This window comes from Anastrepha obliqua, chromosome 3, assembly GCF_027943255.1.
Source record: "Anastrepha obliqua isolate idAnaObli1 chromosome 3, idAnaObli1_1.0, whole genome shotgun sequence".
NCBI lineage: Eukaryota > Metazoa > Arthropoda > Insecta > Diptera > Tephritidae > Anastrepha > Anastrepha obliqua.
The window spans coordinates 71,155,299-71,173,085 of record NC_072894.1 but is presented as its reverse complement, the minus strand read 5'-3'; the positions used below and the strand labels follow the sequence as shown (position 1 = coordinate 71,173,085).

Below are 17,787 nucleotides of genomic sequence, written 5' to 3'. Positions count from 1 at the left end.
TATTGATTAGCCATTTAAAGAGATCTATTGTGCAGCCATGTAGCCTACTGAAACTGTTTTAGGCTGTTAAGAAATCCTAAAACTGCTGTAGGCTTAATTTCTACCAGTAGGTTTAGATCTATAGCCCCATTTCCCAGGTAATTTAGTCTGTGTCGTGCCACTGCGAATGCCCCGCTGTTTCTTGTGCCTCTTTGCAGAGTCTACAAGAATCGTTTTCTATCGCTCCTATCTTTTTCATGTGATTACTGTGTCCTGTTAGTAGTCCTTTCTGCTTAGATTAAGGATTGCATTTGCCTTTATCCGTTCTGGATCTACGAGTCTTTTCGACTGCCACATGCCCGATTGGGCTCTCCAGCAGTTGATTAGGCCGTACCTATGGGAAAGGATATATTCAATAACGCATTATAATGCGCAACGTACTTTTGCAGTGTTGGCAATGCGTTCAGAAATGCAAATATGGCAGTACTGCAAATGCAACGCGTTCTTAAACGTCATTTTTGTATCAAAAGTCGTGCATTATTTGCAGCAAAAATTTTCACACTGCCAATAAATACGCTAGTACAATGTCTGATGAAAAGTGGGTATTTAATTATTTATTTTAGCTTTTAATACAAAAATTGATGAAAAATACGATATTTAAACTTTATTTTATTATACTTTTCTTGGTTTTAGTGATTACTTTAGTACATCGGAGATAAAATTACTGCTCAGAGTCCGACTGATCATGGAGAACGAGTTCACGTCGGGAAGGAGGAAAAAGAGCGTGCTCTGGGCTAAGGTCGTAGATGAAGTAAAAAAAGTTAATAAAGATTTAAAAATAGATAGAAACATCGCCCAGCGAAAATTTTCTAATTTACTCATCACATATAAGCGAATAAAAAAAAGATATTAAACTTTTGACAAGATATGTCCTTCTTTTAAGCTTTTTTTTTCTTAAATTTAATAAAAGACTATCGGTTTTTTCCTCACATACACATAGTTACTAAAGTATACATACGATAAAATATTTCTTATTTTCTTAGATTAAAATTGTTTTTCTTATTTTTTGTATCCTACCCTAATAAATTAAATTGGTCTTATTATTTTAACAACACCCTGTATATTTTTTTGTCAGCGTTGATATATGTACTAAAAACACTAATAATGCATCCCAGTAATGTTACATAAGTATACATACGCGAGTAGTTTTTTTTATACGCCGCTAATAATACCGTTAGAAATTTTATGAAAATGCGTTTTGCTCATTAATAGAAAATCAGTGTTACGACTGATATCAGTTTTTCCAGACTTAATTGTTATTTAAGATAAAAAAACGTAAAAAATGCCTAAAACTAAAGAAATATCCGAGGATATTCGTAAAATGGTTGTAAAACTAAGGCGCGAAGGAAAATCTTTACAAGGAATTGGTGAAATTTTAAATTTAACAAAACCTACTGTACAGACAATAATAAAAAATTTCGAAAATAATGGAAATTGTGCGAACAAACATCGATCTGGTCGCCCACGTAAGCTTACTGAAAGACTGGAGCGGACTATTATTCGAACAGTGAAGGATAATCGAAAAAAAAGTGCGGTTGCAATTAACAATGAAATAAGGTTGAATCACGATATTGAGGTTTGTAGCCAAACGGTACGTCGTTGCATTAAGAGGAATGGGTTTTTAAGCAGAGTTGCCCGAAAAAAGCCCCTACTGAGAGCCGTAAATGTTGTTAAACGGTTGGAATATGCTGAAAAGTATAAAAATGTCCATGTTAGCGATGCAACATTTTGGGAACGAGTTATATTTACGGACGAATGCAAGTTTATGGTATTTGGAGGAGACGGGCGCGCTAAAGTTTGGAGAAAACCAAACATGGAGTTTTTGCCACAAAACGTTAATGCAACTGTGAAACATGGTGGAGGATCTCTTATGGTATGGGGATGTATGGCAGCAAATGGTGTTGGAAATTTAAGGTTTATAGAAGGTACTATGAATAAGACCATGTACATTGAAATTTTAAAAGACAGTTACATTTCCAGCACGCAAAAACTTGGTCTCGCAGAAAATGCTATATTCATGCACGACAACTATCCCAAGCATTCCTCGAATCTGGTGAAAGAGTGGCTGCTAATATATATAACGTAAAAAATAAACAGGAACATCCACCCCAATCACCAGATTTAAATGCAATTGAACATTTATGGGATCATCTGAAAAGAGCCTTAAAAAAACGAAACATAACGTCCATTCCATCATTAAAAGAGGCTTTAATTCAAGAATGGGATTTAATATCGGCAGAAACAACAAGAAAATTGGCACTGTCCATACCAGCTAGATTATCTGCTGTAGTAGATGCCAAAGGAAGCCATACGAGATACTAAAATATATATTTTTTTAATTATTAAACAGCCGTATGCATACTTTAGTCACATAGCGAATAAGTGTAATTTGACAAAATTACAATATTTAAGCATATTTAAGTGAAATTTACATTTTTGTTTATTTTGTTTTTATTAATATATGAAATAAAATGCTTTTAAGTTTAACATTTATATATCATGTTTGATTTCTTACCAAAAAATAGGACTTACGCTCCCGTATGTATAATTTAGTAACTATGTGTACATCGTCCATGGCCAAACTTAGTAACAATTCCATTTTACTGCACAGCGCGTTCATAAATGCAACAAATCTATTTGCAATTTTTCAACAAATCTATCAGTTACATGAATTGTCACATTGACAGTGCTGCCAGCGCTGCAAGTACTGCGCATTATAATGCGTTTCTGAACATAGCCATACTGGGGCAGCAGCCCTTGGTCGGGAAAAACTCGAGTCATTCCGGTACGTAGAACCGACTGCCATGGGAATGTCGGTGTACCAGTACGCTTAGCGCACAGGGTACACTCCTGAGTTTTTTTCAAATGCGAGCGTACTCCACTTTACCAAATAAATTAAGCTCGAACACATCCATACTTACACATACAACCCCCATAACCGTCGAAAGCCCAATAAAATACTCATTCATTTCTTCTACGTTAAATCCAATTTATTCCACAAATTATTTAAAGCGCTTTGTATACTTTTTTCAAAAAACATTATACATTTATTTAAATAAAATACAAATTCAAGTTTAAAAACCCTGCCTACAAATTCTACACAATTTGCTTCGTGGTTATTATATTTGTCCCCATTTTAATGACTCATTTTTACAAGTAATCGCAGATTTTAAGGGATCTTAGTTTGAAAACAAGACTGCTTGAACCTTATCTGCTTTCTTAACAAGATAAATGTTGGGCAATGATAAGTAAAACAAAAAAGCGTCGATTCACTCAGATATTGCCCTATATAACAAATTTGCATCGTAAAGGATAACGGAAAAAATGGGATACGAGACAGTAGGCAGTACAAACACAATAAAATAAGCTGTTGATAAATCCATCGAAGAGGCTTCCCACGCCGCCGTCCCAGAAAGGTATCCCACGCAGCCGTCAACTCTTAGCATCCCTCGCCGCCGTCAATATTTGGATCCCACGCAGCCGTCAATACTTGGTATCCCACGCCGCAGTCAATACTTGGTATCCCACGCCGCCGTCTCAACATAGCTTCCCACGCCGCAGTCTACACTAATCCCTCGAAGAAATAAAATTTACAACCCCACGATGAACTGCTGGTAGCTCCCACGCTGCTGTCAACACTTAGTATCCCGCGCTGCCGTCAATACTTGGTATCCCGCGCTGCCGTCAAAATTTGGTATCCCACGCCGCCGTCAATACTTGGTATCCCGCGCTGCCGTCAAAACTTGGTATCCCACGCTGCCGTCAATACTTCATATCCCTCGCCGCGGTCAATGCTTGTAGATTATCGATGTTTTAAGTTTACTAATTAAATTTCTGCCTTCCCATTAAAGACGATTTCCTCGGAGCAAATGAAACAGAACTGACGTCCCAGAACAAGTTACTTAGAAGATTTATAGGGTTGCAGGGATTGCCTTCTCTCTGTCTCTCCAAATCAAAGTGATGGATTAAGGAATGATGAAGATGAGCACCAAACATACAAAAGCCCCATACTTTCGTGTAGTGATTATCAGGATTAAGGATTTCCCAGTAGTAATAAACAAAGATGATTGGTTGAACAAGCAAATCGATAGTTTGTCCTCATACTTTCTGCAAAGCAATACATGCCGCCGCCACCGCAGCCCCTGCCTTTGCAAGAGAACGCACAGCTCAGCACACAATTGACCACCACTCGTGAAGCCAAAATCTTTCCAAGAAATTACTCGCATTGTGACTCGACGCAGTTATACAATCCGGACGATGTATAAACGACAGAATACGAAGTATACGTCTTGAAAATGGACGAGAATGGCTTATCAGGAATTAGAATGTAATTTAATCGATTCAACATCATCGTAGATACAAGTATCCCCACAAGGTGAAGGCAGAATTTCTGGTTGCTGTACTATTGGTTTAGACTCCGGCCGGATTAAAAAAAAACGGTGGTATTGTCGTAAATATGCGTGCGTGCTTGCATGCTTGCAGTGAAGTAGCCATAGGACGCTAGATGGATATACATGTGAACATCCGACCAATACGAACGATGTCGGACGAGACTGTGGTGGTTGTTGTTGTAACAGCATAAGCACTCCCTATAAATGTTTGGGAAATGCTGCTGGAGTGAAAGTCCTTGCCCTGATATGAATCCGGGCCCTTCCGGCAACGTAGAACCCACTGCCTGAAGCTCTGCTGATTTGCAAAAGATGCGTGTACCGCTCATGTATTTTTAAGGATGGAATTCGAATGTAGGACTTTATAAAGCACTTAGAGCACATGCCATGCGTCATAGTTGGTACGGCCAAATGATTTTAAAGAATAGGATCTTTCGCGTAGTATCTTTAAAATTAAGTCAATTTCCGGAATCGAACAGTCGATTTTGATGTTTTCCCTATATGAAACTATGCTTATCTTGATCTCCCTCTCTCCTGTTTTTTCGCTCTTGCTCTGAATGTAAGTTGTGTAGTTAGAATCACCCAATTTGATCAGACGCAAATCCCTCTGCTCCCAAAATGATACTGCGCTGCATCACACGGCAAGACTGATTGTAAGACTAAATGCCATCTTTCACTCACTGGTCACCAACGAACGCTTGATTTTGTAACAGCATGTGGACAGTATGTGCCTTATGCCAAGTCAGTTAGTATATCAAAGGATTATATGTTCTAAAGTATCATACATATCAAATAACATGATTTTAAATTTTACATGGAAAGAGTTCTTACTGGTTTGTGTCGTGTGCTACGCAAATCAGTTAAACCATCTAACAAATTACATTTTCTTGGGAATTTTACATGTCAAATTACAAGGTAAGAATATTGAAAGTTGCATATGGAATGAATTTACAAATCAAATTAAATATTTTAATATTACAATGCAAAGAAATTGCCATATTTCACATCAATACGAATTGTCGCAATATGTGAGCATTTTCTGTCAACAGAGGATGGAACTTCAATCTTTTTTTTTTTAAATTGATTAGCATTTACATTTTCTCCATTTAGTAGTTTATGCACAATTGTTCTTCATATTATTTCTTTTCCTCTTAGGAATATAATTAATTCGGTTACATTTATCTATTTGAACTAAAATTTTGAACTTGATTGACTTTGGCAACAATTCTCTTTACGGTGTATTGACAGAAGTTATTTTAACAGACTATTCGTTTTTATAACGATTTCAAAAATTTGGCTAATAAAATTTTCAACATATAGTACATTAATATGCAAGAATAGGTAGTAGCACATATTTAATATGTTAACAAGATAAGCTGTGGCCATTGTTCGCCTATTTAACCTGTTCATTAAGACATCTCGAACACCATTAGATGGAGTTACATGCAGAAAAGTCAATTTTATGACTTGTTAGTCACAGATGACCTGTAAATATACAAGTTTATGCTAATAGAACGAACCGTAACAAGTCTTACGCGTGTTTCTTTGATTCCCTTTCGAAACATTTCTTCGCCCAACTCAGGGCCAGATTCTTCAGAGCTCTCCGTGCCATTGCTCAATACCAGGGGGCAGGCAGAGCGGCGACTCGTACGGATTCGCACATAAACGAACAAAGTAGAGAACCAACGATGCAGTGAAAATGTGACTAACCGCACAAACGCAAGTTACTAGATGAAAGACGCACAATTAAAACAAAACTGATGCAGGCGTTATTGGAGTTAACGAGATATTTATATGGACGGCCACTTCTAGTTGTATCGTTCGATTCCCTTTAACGATCATCTGGATGCGTGCAATGCCGCCAGAAATATCTTTCGCTTGATCTTCGTGGCAAAGATGCAATCCCATACAATTACATTCAACCGCATCACAATATTTATACTGCAAATAGACTATTTAAATGTATTGACATATTTCATGTAATGACCTCATATTTGAAGAGACTCGAGACTGCGATCAGGTTCCTTAATTGGGTTATAGACGAGTGAGAGCTTTCGGCAAGTTCGTTAAATCTATTTCTAAGTGTGGGGTGTTGCTACGCTCCATACTTATGATGCAGATATCTGCGCCGCTAATCATAAATTCCCTTGCAGATTTCAATAAAATGGGCAAATATCGTGAAACTGTAAATAAAATTTTAAGTGGAAAGCTTCATATACAAAGCACCTTCAGTTTCCCAAATTTCCACTGTGTGCTCTTTGATGGTTTTAGATCAGGTCAGGTTTGTTGGGACTCTACCAATTTGAGACTTCACATAGAAGATATGTACAGGCACAGTTCAACTGCATCATATCGCTGTAATAAATAAACTATTTTTTCGATGGTTTTGTGCGCATTTTTGCTCGAGGAAAGTAAAATTGTAAAGTTATGTGGACATTTTTTCTCAAACTGAGGGGTTAAATTTTACCAGGCAAAGTAGAATAAATAACAACTGCTTGAACTCAGGTTATAGTTGAATTCTCACTTTGGTCATCTTCCGTTACTCATAATAAATTTATTCGTCGATGCGAGTTCGCGAAGGGTGCGTTGTAACCGAGTGTCGTATGGCTTGATTCCCTATAGCCAGTTCACAGATGTGATATTCGCAGGCACCGATCAACTGCGATATATCGCTATAAATTATAATGAAAAAATCGTACGTTTTCGAGAAAAAAAAATAATTATCAAGAAAAATTTTCAAAATTGCAGATTCTCCAAACTCGATGGTCAATTCGTATTTAAAATGGTAAAATTATGAATACCGCTTGCTTTCGTTGCACAAAGATGTATTCCTAACCTCTTCCCTTAATAGAAGTATGGCCGCCGCCGCAGAGATTAAGTATTTTGCTGCTCGCACCTGTTGTTGGCATGATTCCCTTATTGCCAAAAAAGTAAAACCGTTTAAATGCCGAGTTGCAGCTCGGTAAAATTTCTGGAAAAAAGTTCGGAAATATAACTGTGTCTTCGAAATCTCAAATTTCAGAATTGATTTTTGCAAGTTTACATTCCAGGTTGAGAAAAAATTATATCTTTTATCTTATGTACTGTTGCAATTGTGTATCCTACGCACAATAATTGCTTAGTGATCCGTCACACATAAACCACTTGTGGATGAACTTTGAATTCTACAAGAAATTGATTAATTTCACATAAGGAATGATACCTTACTCTTTGTTGGCATATCTTGTTTACGTGGCGTTTAAAATACAAGGCTTCTTTGGAGCACAAATACCAATCGAGAATTTAAGGACCTTAAAGCTGCTAACAGTTAGGTACACGTAGGCACCGATCAACTACGTTGTACCGCTGCAAAATATGGAAAACTGCTTCTCTTTTGGATTGTTCACAATACAATTCAAGATATAAACGATAGAAATATATATTTAACAGATGGTACTTGAGATTTATAAAAAGCACACTGCATCAGTTGTCCATTCGAACCGAAATCGCCTAGGTAGTAGGGGCTACAATTTCTGGTCTTTGCTTCAATTTTTCCGTTGAAATAACTGAAAAATATTGTGACCATAGGTATTACAATCTACCTAACCTCCGATAAAAACTGCTCATCTGGTATTATTTTGGCACGATTCCCTTTTGCCATTTTTATACATTTTGTTGCATTCTTTGTTGTTTTTGCAAGCTTATCGATAGATACGTCAGGTCTCCCAATGGTATACTTTAAGTTACGCCCTTGCGGCTAGATTTGTGCTCAAAGTCGACGATATTTACATCTACAAATTATGCATTAGTCAAAAGAAAATTGTATTTGGCCTTACAATGGTATGTTATCGAAAAAAATGTAGAGATGCTCTCATTGTGTTTATGGTGTTGATGGAAAGTATGGGACACTTTCTAAACCTCGCCATTTTTAAGATGAATTTAAATGCGGGCAATGTTCAACTCTGTCGCATCGCTTCCTATAAATTACCCAATTAGTGAAAGGAAATTTTCATATCGCCTTACAATCGTAAAGGGTAGAAACAAAGTTGGTTGTTCCCAATGTGTTAAAAGGTGTCGATGGTAAATACGCCATAACTTCCTGAACTTATTGCGTCTTTCCGGTAATTTTTATGTTTACTCAGGCACGATCAATTGTGACATGTCTTCCTATAAATTAGGCATTAGTTAAGAGAAAATATCAATTGGCCTTACAATCGAATAAGATCGAAACAGCGTTGCTCTCAATATTTTCTAATATTCCGCTGGTAGTTGCTGCGCAATTTAGTAAAACTTCACGTTGTTAACAGATGCATTCAGATACGCACAGGAACGTTCAACTGTGTCGCATCGCTAAAAAAAAAAAGTCTAAGCAAAAGTACTCGTTGATACTACTTCGATGCGTTTTCTTTGCAGATCTAGAATTTGTGGCTGATTATGTATTGGATTCCCTTTCTTGATGCTGTAATGGTATAAATTAGTTTAAGATAGGTTGGACCTAACCTCACCACTTCGTCGCCTTTAACGTTTGTAGCGGTTCTAACTGTCCACGTCACTGCAATCTTTACCGTCAGGATAATCACAGGTGTATTAACTGCAATGTATCGCTGCAAAACGGAAAGAAAATTGTCTAGTTTGCTCATTTTCCTCTAAATGAGAAACAACTATATGTTTTCTATGTTTTAATACTCAATCCCATCTGTTCTTGCAGTTTTATAACTTTACTCTGCTTAGAGATGGTCAACAACGATCGTCTATCAGACTTGAACGAACAGTCCCAATGCTATTTGCCAGAAATATTCAGATACCAAACTCTTGGAATTGCGGTGTTTGTAGACATTAGTATGATGAAATTAATGGCCAATCGATACACACAGGAACTGATCAACTGCGTCGTATCGCTGTAACAAAATCGTAAAGAGAAAAAACAAAAACCAAGAACGACAAAAACAAAAAAGAAACGAAACGATAGACACGCAAGACATCTCTTTAACCAGCGCTAGGAGTATTATCTTCATAATTAAGGACAGAAGGAAAGAATTACGGCAGACTCTGTAACGGTAAATATCGGAAAAGGAAATCCATTTGGCTTACGTCAATCTTTCTCAATATATACGACCCGATTTCTCAGAACAATCATTTTTTAAGACTTCTGGACAGACTCTCTCTAAAATCTCTTTGGCCCGTCTGCCTCATCACATTTGAAATCACTTCCTTTTTGTTTTTTTAATACCAACAGGCACGTTCAACTGTTTGGTATAGCTGAAAAATTAAAGGTTGTTTGCTACGAAAATATTTGGAAAATACCATTCGCAACCACACGTCGGTTGTTAGCTATTATAATCCCCGTAAAATTCCACATGCGTTTTTTTTTTTATAATCATCGTGTTCTGCATTGGTTGACTGCCGTGGTTAATAGACGAGTATGGCTTACTACAGATGTCACAGATGCAAATACTTTGCTGCTAGTTTTTCCACGACGTCAGCTTAGTGTAGCTTGCATTATTTATACAACAGACCAGACTAACGAAATCTATAGCACATCAATGAGCTCATACCGTCGCTTCCTCCACTTTCACATTCCGGATAGATCCGAAGTAACACCAACCACAGCAATTTGTGTAGAATTTTTGATTTCATTGTTTTAGCTCACCCACTGTTGTTGTATCGAATACCTCACTTTTACTGACTGTATTCACGTCATACGTCATTATCGGCAAAAAACGAACTGTAAAACAAAATTGCATTTATGGTGTGATTTTAAAAAATTGAAAATAAATTTGCACTACATTTTTGTATCAATCTATATTCTTGTTTATTCTTTTCGTAAATCAGTTCTTTATAATTAGTATAAATATTCAAAGATTAAAATATTTTTTACATCCTTATTGCACTATCTAGGAACATTAAAATTCAATATGAATCAAGGCCTATTTTTCAGGTACTTAGCGGGTATTGCATACACTACCTACGGCAACTTAAAACAAAGTAACTAGCGCCATCTCATTTATTCTTGCTAAATTGCATACATACAGGCCAACAATACGGAGAAAGTATGTTCCACTTATGCAAACAAATTTAATGTATGTATGTATACATAAAAATATTTCGTCGACATATTTTCTTTTGACATGAACTGATGCATAAGAGGACATACTACTCTTTGTAACTTTATGAAAGAGTGAAACAAATATCAGATACTGATTTGTGCAGACGGTATGTGAATGCAAGGTGGCAATACGAAAATTGGAGCACCTAGTTTGTGATTGCACCTAAGACGAAATAGCCAAAATGCTTCTCTTGCTGTTCTTTGTGCACGAAAAATACGTTATAATCAAAATTTTTCGATTTCAATTTATATGCGATGGATATTTACATTAAGTCTCATTAGTCAACTGACTAAAAATTATACCATTTACTTCATCGAGTACAATGAGCGTATACATAAGTTAGAGAGAGATGCAAAATCACACTATACAACGGTCTCTCCCAATTTCTTCACATTACTCATGAAGAATGAGATAGTAACTTTTCTCCGAGCATTGCCGAGTATTTTCGTGAACAGTAACTACAATTATCGGTCAAATGACCTCTTTACTGTCCTTGCAGGTAAATTCTTCCAAAATGAAATACATATCATAATTTTGATTAAGTTTATGAAATTTAAACCAAGATAAAAACAAAATCCGACAAACTATTAAAAGAAAAAATATCAATTTATAATCCATACACATTTCGAAGTTTAACATGGCTGCCTATGGCGCCATGCGCAAACGAACGTTACATAAAACAAAATGGCGATTTGTTTTACTTTGTTTTGAGAAAATAGATAGTTTTCGTATATAAGACAAAAAAAAAAGAGTTATATAATTTTTTAAATGCTAATTTTACGAACCGATTGAGCAACATCTGAGCTAATTTTCCACACATCAGTTGTGCGTGCGCATCACCCCATACCAGGCTCCCAGAACTCGGGCATGCCCAGTCCAGGCTCGCTGGCTATTCTCAACCAGAATATGGTGTCAACTCTCAGTTTTCACATTGTCGAAGTATTCGGAAGATGCTTCGATGACTGCAAATGAAAAACTTGCATAATAAATCTATTCTAGAGGTACACATTTTACACATCTACAATGAAAATTATTTCAGGAAAAAACATATTTAACATTATCAACTAACTACAGCAATACTATACTGTAAAGTACTGCTGTTAACACTTTTTAAATTATAAGTATTTTCATTTCTAGTGGTTTTGTCACCGCAACTTCTATTGCTACTGTTCAGCGAACGCATAAATGAATCCAGGTCATTTATCTCACTTTTCCATATATTATTGATCGTTTCTCGTTGCTTTGCTCTCTCCTCGTCCAACACATGTCCCATCACATAGCCCTTCTCCGATCTTTGATGAAACATCAGTCGGGTACGAAAACATTCATTTTGCTTGCGACATAAGTCAGCTTCGGCAGTCAACAGTGCCGTATTTAACATTGCATTTACACGTAAATCGCCACGGTGCTTTTTTTTCATTTGTGACCGTTTAATACGAAAATTTCGTACCCAAGCACGTAGTGTCGACGCATCTTCAACAAAATTATTTTCAAAACCTGGAATTATTTTCAGTTTTGTCATTTTGCAGCACACGTAGAATTTGTTTCAGCTTGCACAACGTTTTCTTTTTAATTTAGCCGCTATCCTTTGTTCAAAATTGTATTACACAAATTTATATATATTTACACACACACACACACCTTTAGTTCAGCCTTGAACTTTAATGACTCAGCTCAGATCTGCTATAATGCTGCACAATGAAATGTGTGCTTTTCAAATCCACTTCAAAACGATTTACACTCCATCACTGCTCGCCAATAACTGTGAAATTTTCTACATTGCAGCCTCGTATTTATACTCTGGCTGCCATACAAATGCCAATATTCCTCCGCCAAAGCACACAAAGTAGTACCTACTTTGGGTAGATTTTCGCAATCACGCACTTATACCCCGCCAGATGTGTTACCTTTCTAGATGCTCAGGGTAAAATGCAAATATACTGTGAAAAAATGTTTGTGTATTACCTGGAGCAATTCTCTATTATTGGCAGGTAAAAAATGCACCCAAAATTATATTCCGCTCTTTGATTAGTAACGACAATTTGTTGGTTATCGCTTTCTGGTCGTTTCCTAAAATTCGGAATTAAGAATGAAAGAAAAAATGTTACCAGACGAATGCTATTTCACTTTTCTTATGAATTATATACATTTTTTTAATATACATACATTTGGCAAACTATTTACCAAATGGGGTGTATTTCTTAATTCATATACATATGTATATATGCGTGTACGTGTGTATTATTTTTTTCGCCGTGTTATTACTTCTGATATACATACATATGTACAATCGCTACCAGAGTTGATGCATAGTAGCCCTAGCTTTCCGGAGCTGTATAAGCTAGTCTTATATATAATCTAAAGGGTAGGGTCTTTGGACAAGGTCATGTCTACGTTCTTCCAAACTTCTCAAAACCCCAAAGCAATTTTGCCAGTATAATTTATTTTGATTTCGATTTAAAAAAAAATAAAAAAAAACATTTTGTACCATTAGGCAGTGATGAAGTCAATCACTTAACACAATATGCATCCACGCTGCGAGAATCTACATACATATGTACATATGTATACATAAATATGTTTATTGTAGCGATATAAAAAACACATACATATGTAGGTACATACATATATATGTAGGTAAGTATGCATTCATATGTGAAATATTACTGTATAGTCTAGTACTAGTAGTGGACTAGTTAGCTGGTAAGGTTGTCGGTTTTATACCTGAACTTGCATACCTACATTCATATACACATATATTTGCATAGGTTTATTGTTTGGGATGTGTATTCATATTATTATATTTTCTTCGTTGGCATTCTTTTAAGAAGTTGTCCGAAACATAAGTAGATGTCGAATACAATATACATACATACATATATACATATGTGTATATATGTACATCATGAATCATGTAAGATAGCTTTCCTGAAAAAGCATAATTACTTGATTCAAAAGACAAAGCAGAAATACCCATGCATATACAGAAAGATATTGGTATTTGTCCCTGTTGAAGTAAATGAACATTTGTCAGCAAGTTATGTATGTATGTATATACTGGTGTAGGTAAGTATGTATGTATGCATATGTTGAAATGTTGTATCAAATGTAGCTCCGAATAACCAGAATTTCAAAGTATGGCGTATGACGTACAGAATCGTGAGCCGCATTTGCGCATGTACATACCTTACGAAATTATATACACAATGCCAATAGAGCTGAGCAAATTCCAAAACAACGTAATTCCTTTGGGAGGAAATCACTGAAAAAATATATATTTTTTTCATATTTGTGTGACCAGCTGACGTATAATCCACCACTTTATAATTAGCTGACAATTTTATTTCTTCAAAATATTAGTCTAACTTTAATTTGATCAATGTTTTAATCGGGAGTAAATGACTAAAAATATTTTTTTTTACGTGCGTGGGCGGCTACAACTGCTCAACCCACCCTCGGAGCCGCAGCTGACGTTTACAACGCTTCATAATGCAACTATCTGAGGCATTTTACGAATTATCGACTGAGAGGAACTTGGTCGTGAAAATCTGTCGTTGGCTTACGGACTATAATGGCAAGAAGAGGAATACAATTCAAAGTCTCTCCATTATTACTACATATTATTATTATTAGGGGACTTAGCGCTGCGACTGCGCCCAACTTCCTCAATAAATTTTAGTATTTGCCCTATTTGATTTGATACCTGCAAGCTCCATTGGAGTATTTATAGTTACTGTGATGATTATAAAATTACACTTATTTAATTCCAATGGAGTCATTAAATCAGTTTAAGCAATGATTATTTGATTTTCATTGCGATAAACCCGGTAAATTGTTCCAGTATTGATCTTCTTTGCTTTTCTTCTAATTCCTGAATAAGAGAGGAGAATTTACCTTTTGTTTGGTTAAAAAATGGCTCTGGGCCTATAAATGGGGAGGCTGTCCCTTTCCTGGCTAATTTATCTGCTATTTCGTTTTCAGTAATTTCTATATACACTGGAACCCAAAGGTCTGGTTGCTCTGACGTTCTAACCCCGGTTTTGATGTAACCGGAAAAGAGTTGAGAGTTTTGATTGCTGCCTGGCTATCAGTAAGGATAGCTATACTTCTGTTGTTATAGTTGCGTTTATGAATAAAATCAACACATCTCTCTATCGCGTCGACTTCCAATTGAAATATATGTATATAGTATATGTACATAGATATAATATTATATTTGTATACTTGCCTAGAGCCTCCGCATACATATATTTTCTCTGGTCCGTAGACACCTGCCCCTGGACCTTCCTCGGTGAGGAACCCGTCTGCTCGTGTACCATATTATAAAATTCTGGTTTATCTTATTTTAGATAGCCGATCCAAAATCTTTTTATTGCCCAGTTCAATCTTGAAGCATTTGACAGAACTGAACATCAGTATTAACAAAAATATTAAACTTCCTGCGATTTCGATAAACGTCAGAGCTAATGGTAGCTTAGGTAACCCTCCTCGATTTGGATTGGGTATGCATGTGAAGAGGTGTGAGTTCTAGAAGAATCTCCATTGATGCCGTGGGAGATGTTATGCCTGCACACGCAAGTCTTTGGAGTTGGAGTCTTAGTTGTGTTTATTGCTGGTTGTTTTCTCGTGCGATTCTCCCAAAATACTGTCTCGTAGAAAATCATAGGTCTGTCTACAGCCGTACAAGGTGTTGTACATCCCCAGCTTTTACCTGGAATCGGTTTACATGTCATAAATACTCTAATGGTATTTCTCACGATCTCTTCTATGTGTGCTTTTCATAGTACAATAATTTCTGGTCAAATGTTATGCTCAAAAATTATACTTCCCTCTGAATTTTTACCTCAATTCCATCAAAAAAAATTGGTTTAAAATGAGTGAGTTTGTATTTTCTTGCTAATGTTACGATAGCCTTTTGTGCTGGATTTATGCTGAGCCTCACCTTGACTCACCACCTACGAATTTCAAGTACCTTCGAATTTCCTTTTACATATTTTGACCACGTTGTTGGTGTACGCTTGAAATGATAGTACACCACCTTGCGGGCACCCTTTGGATACATTTGCCGTTATGCTACCTGAGCTATTTTTGTCTCTACCTTTTTCGTACTTAGCATAACATATTGCCCATCCAATGAGCGAAAATTGTATTAATACTTCCCCTAACTAAAGACATACATATGTATGGATTCATGTGAGGTATAATCTTGAATAGATACATTTTATATATTATATTTATAAATCTTACGGAGCAATGTCTCGAAATGTGTACGTAATGTAATAACTTCGATTTGCACGCTCCGATTTACAGGGGGATTTCTGTATTTTAGAGCTGGGCTATCCGAGAACGTTAATTTTGACATCAGGAGTCTATAAAAGGGGCGTGGCAATATGCAAGAATTTGAAATAGAATCATCAGTTATAGCTGTTACATCAAAACCGAATCAGTCGATAGAAATATTCCTTCTTTTAGTTTAGTTACAACTTTGAAATGCGTACATCAATAAAATTATTTAATCATTTCTAATGTAAGCAAAATTTTTCAAGCAAAGGTAACCCTTTCTCACAAAAAAGCTGTTTGTGTGCCAATTGCAATGGCCAATTGTGCCGAACTGCAATATCACGAAAATTGTTTTTGCATTTCTAATTTTTTTTGATTGTTTTTTGCTTGTTAGCTTTATTCGGGCAAGATTTTTCCAAAAACTTCTGCCGGCTGATTTATTGTTGTGCTGCGTTGCTACAAGCATGCACATTTCGCCACATTTAAAAGCAGTAAAGTTCAATTAAATCAAATTGGTACAAAATGATTTTTAGAGGAACGAACCGAGGCTTACAGCACTTGGTTTTCAATGCTCTGTGGGAATATTGAGAACTTATATTTGAAAATATCTTGCCTTTGTATGTATGTACATATATGTATATTGTAAAAAAGATATGAGGACTCTACTTCCGGGCCTGTATTCTTCTTCTTGATTGGCGCGATAACCGCTTTCGCGATTGTGGCCGAGTTTAACAAAGCGCGCCAGTCCTTTCCTTCCTGTGCTTCTCTGAAACCTCGTTTGGTATCAAAGGGCTCGGAGAGGTCCTTCCCAATTCTGGCGGCGCTGCTGGTGTTGAGCAACGTGATCTTGCATAGCCGTATTAGTTTTGCGGGGATACTAAAATCAGACATCGCGGCATACAAGTAACTTCTTTCCGTACTGTCGAATGCAGCTTTAAAGTCGACGAAAAGATGGTGTGTGTCGATTCTCCTTTCATGGGTCTTTTCCAAGATTTGGCGTATTGTGAATATTTGGTCGATGGTAGACTTTCTAGGTCTAATGCCACACTGATAAGGTCCAATCAGTTGGTTGATAGTAGGGTTTAGTCTTTCAAACAATACGCCCGTTAGAACCTTATAGGCGATATTTAGAAGACTAGTCCCGCGATAAATGGCACAGATTGCAGGATCACCCTTCTTATGGATTGGGCAGAGCACACGTAAACTCCAATCGACAGGCCTGCCTTCATCCGACCATATTTTGCATAGAAGCTGATGCATACACCTTAGCAGCTCCTCGCCGCCATGTTTGAATAGCTCAGCCGCCAATCCGTCGGCGTCCGCAGCTTTGTTGTCCTTTAGCCGCGTTATTGCTATTCTCCCCTCGTCATGGTCGGGTAGCGGAACAACAGTTCCGTTGTCAATTATTGGGGTATCGGGATTCACATTCTCTGTGACATACGCAGCTGTTACTATTTAACAGGTTCGAGAAGTGTTCCCACCATAATTTAAGTATGCTCTGGATGTCAAATGTCTGCAATATTATTACGATTAAATAAAACACCACAAATTTATACAGTAGGTATGTAGAAGCCTGCCCGCCATAACTATTTGACCAATTCGATTCTAACAAACTGCATTGTATGAGCTTACAATATCCTCTTTATATTAATTAAATAATTTTGTTGTGTTTCTTTAAAATCCAAAGTTATCTAGTTCTTCCAAACATTTTCACAGCGTAGGGTAATAATGCTTTTTAGTAAATTGTATGCTTCAAAACTGCATTCAAATTGTCGGTAAGCACAAATAAACGTTCAAATACTTTTTCGGAGAAGCATCCACAGACATGAACCTTAACTGGATGCTTAACAGCATTAGCTTAACAATTATTAGCAGTACACCACAATCGACGTATGCAACTATTCCGCCCTAGAAGAAGATTCATCCGTGAATATTACGTTCGCCCAATTCCGTTCTGAATTTTTCCCAGTCCATGCGAATATTTTTTCAATGTG

At 36.6% G+C, this 17,787-nt stretch overlaps 1 protein-coding gene and 1 long non-coding RNA gene across 2 annotated transcripts; both read right to left on the bottom strand.

The window, feature by feature from the left end:
* Positions 1-3,007: 3,007 nt before the first annotated feature.
* LOC129240709 (uncharacterized) lies at positions 3,008-12,290 on the bottom strand. Its single transcript, XR_008582101.1, has 3 exons — positions 12,155-12,290; positions 11,299-11,475; positions 3,008-10,131 (listed from the first exon to the last, which is right to left on the bottom strand). It is a non-coding gene; the product is annotated as an uncharacterized LOC129240709 (long non-coding RNA).
* LOC129240708 (uncharacterized) lies at positions 11,482-12,148 on the bottom strand. Its single transcript, XM_054876667.1, has one exon. It carries the CDS (start codon positions 12,033-12,035, stop codon positions 11,574-11,576), a length of 462 nt encoding a protein of 153 aa, XP_054732642.1. The 5' UTR covers positions 12,036-12,148; the 3' UTR covers positions 11,482-11,573.
* Positions 12,291-17,787: the final 5,497 nt, after the last annotated feature.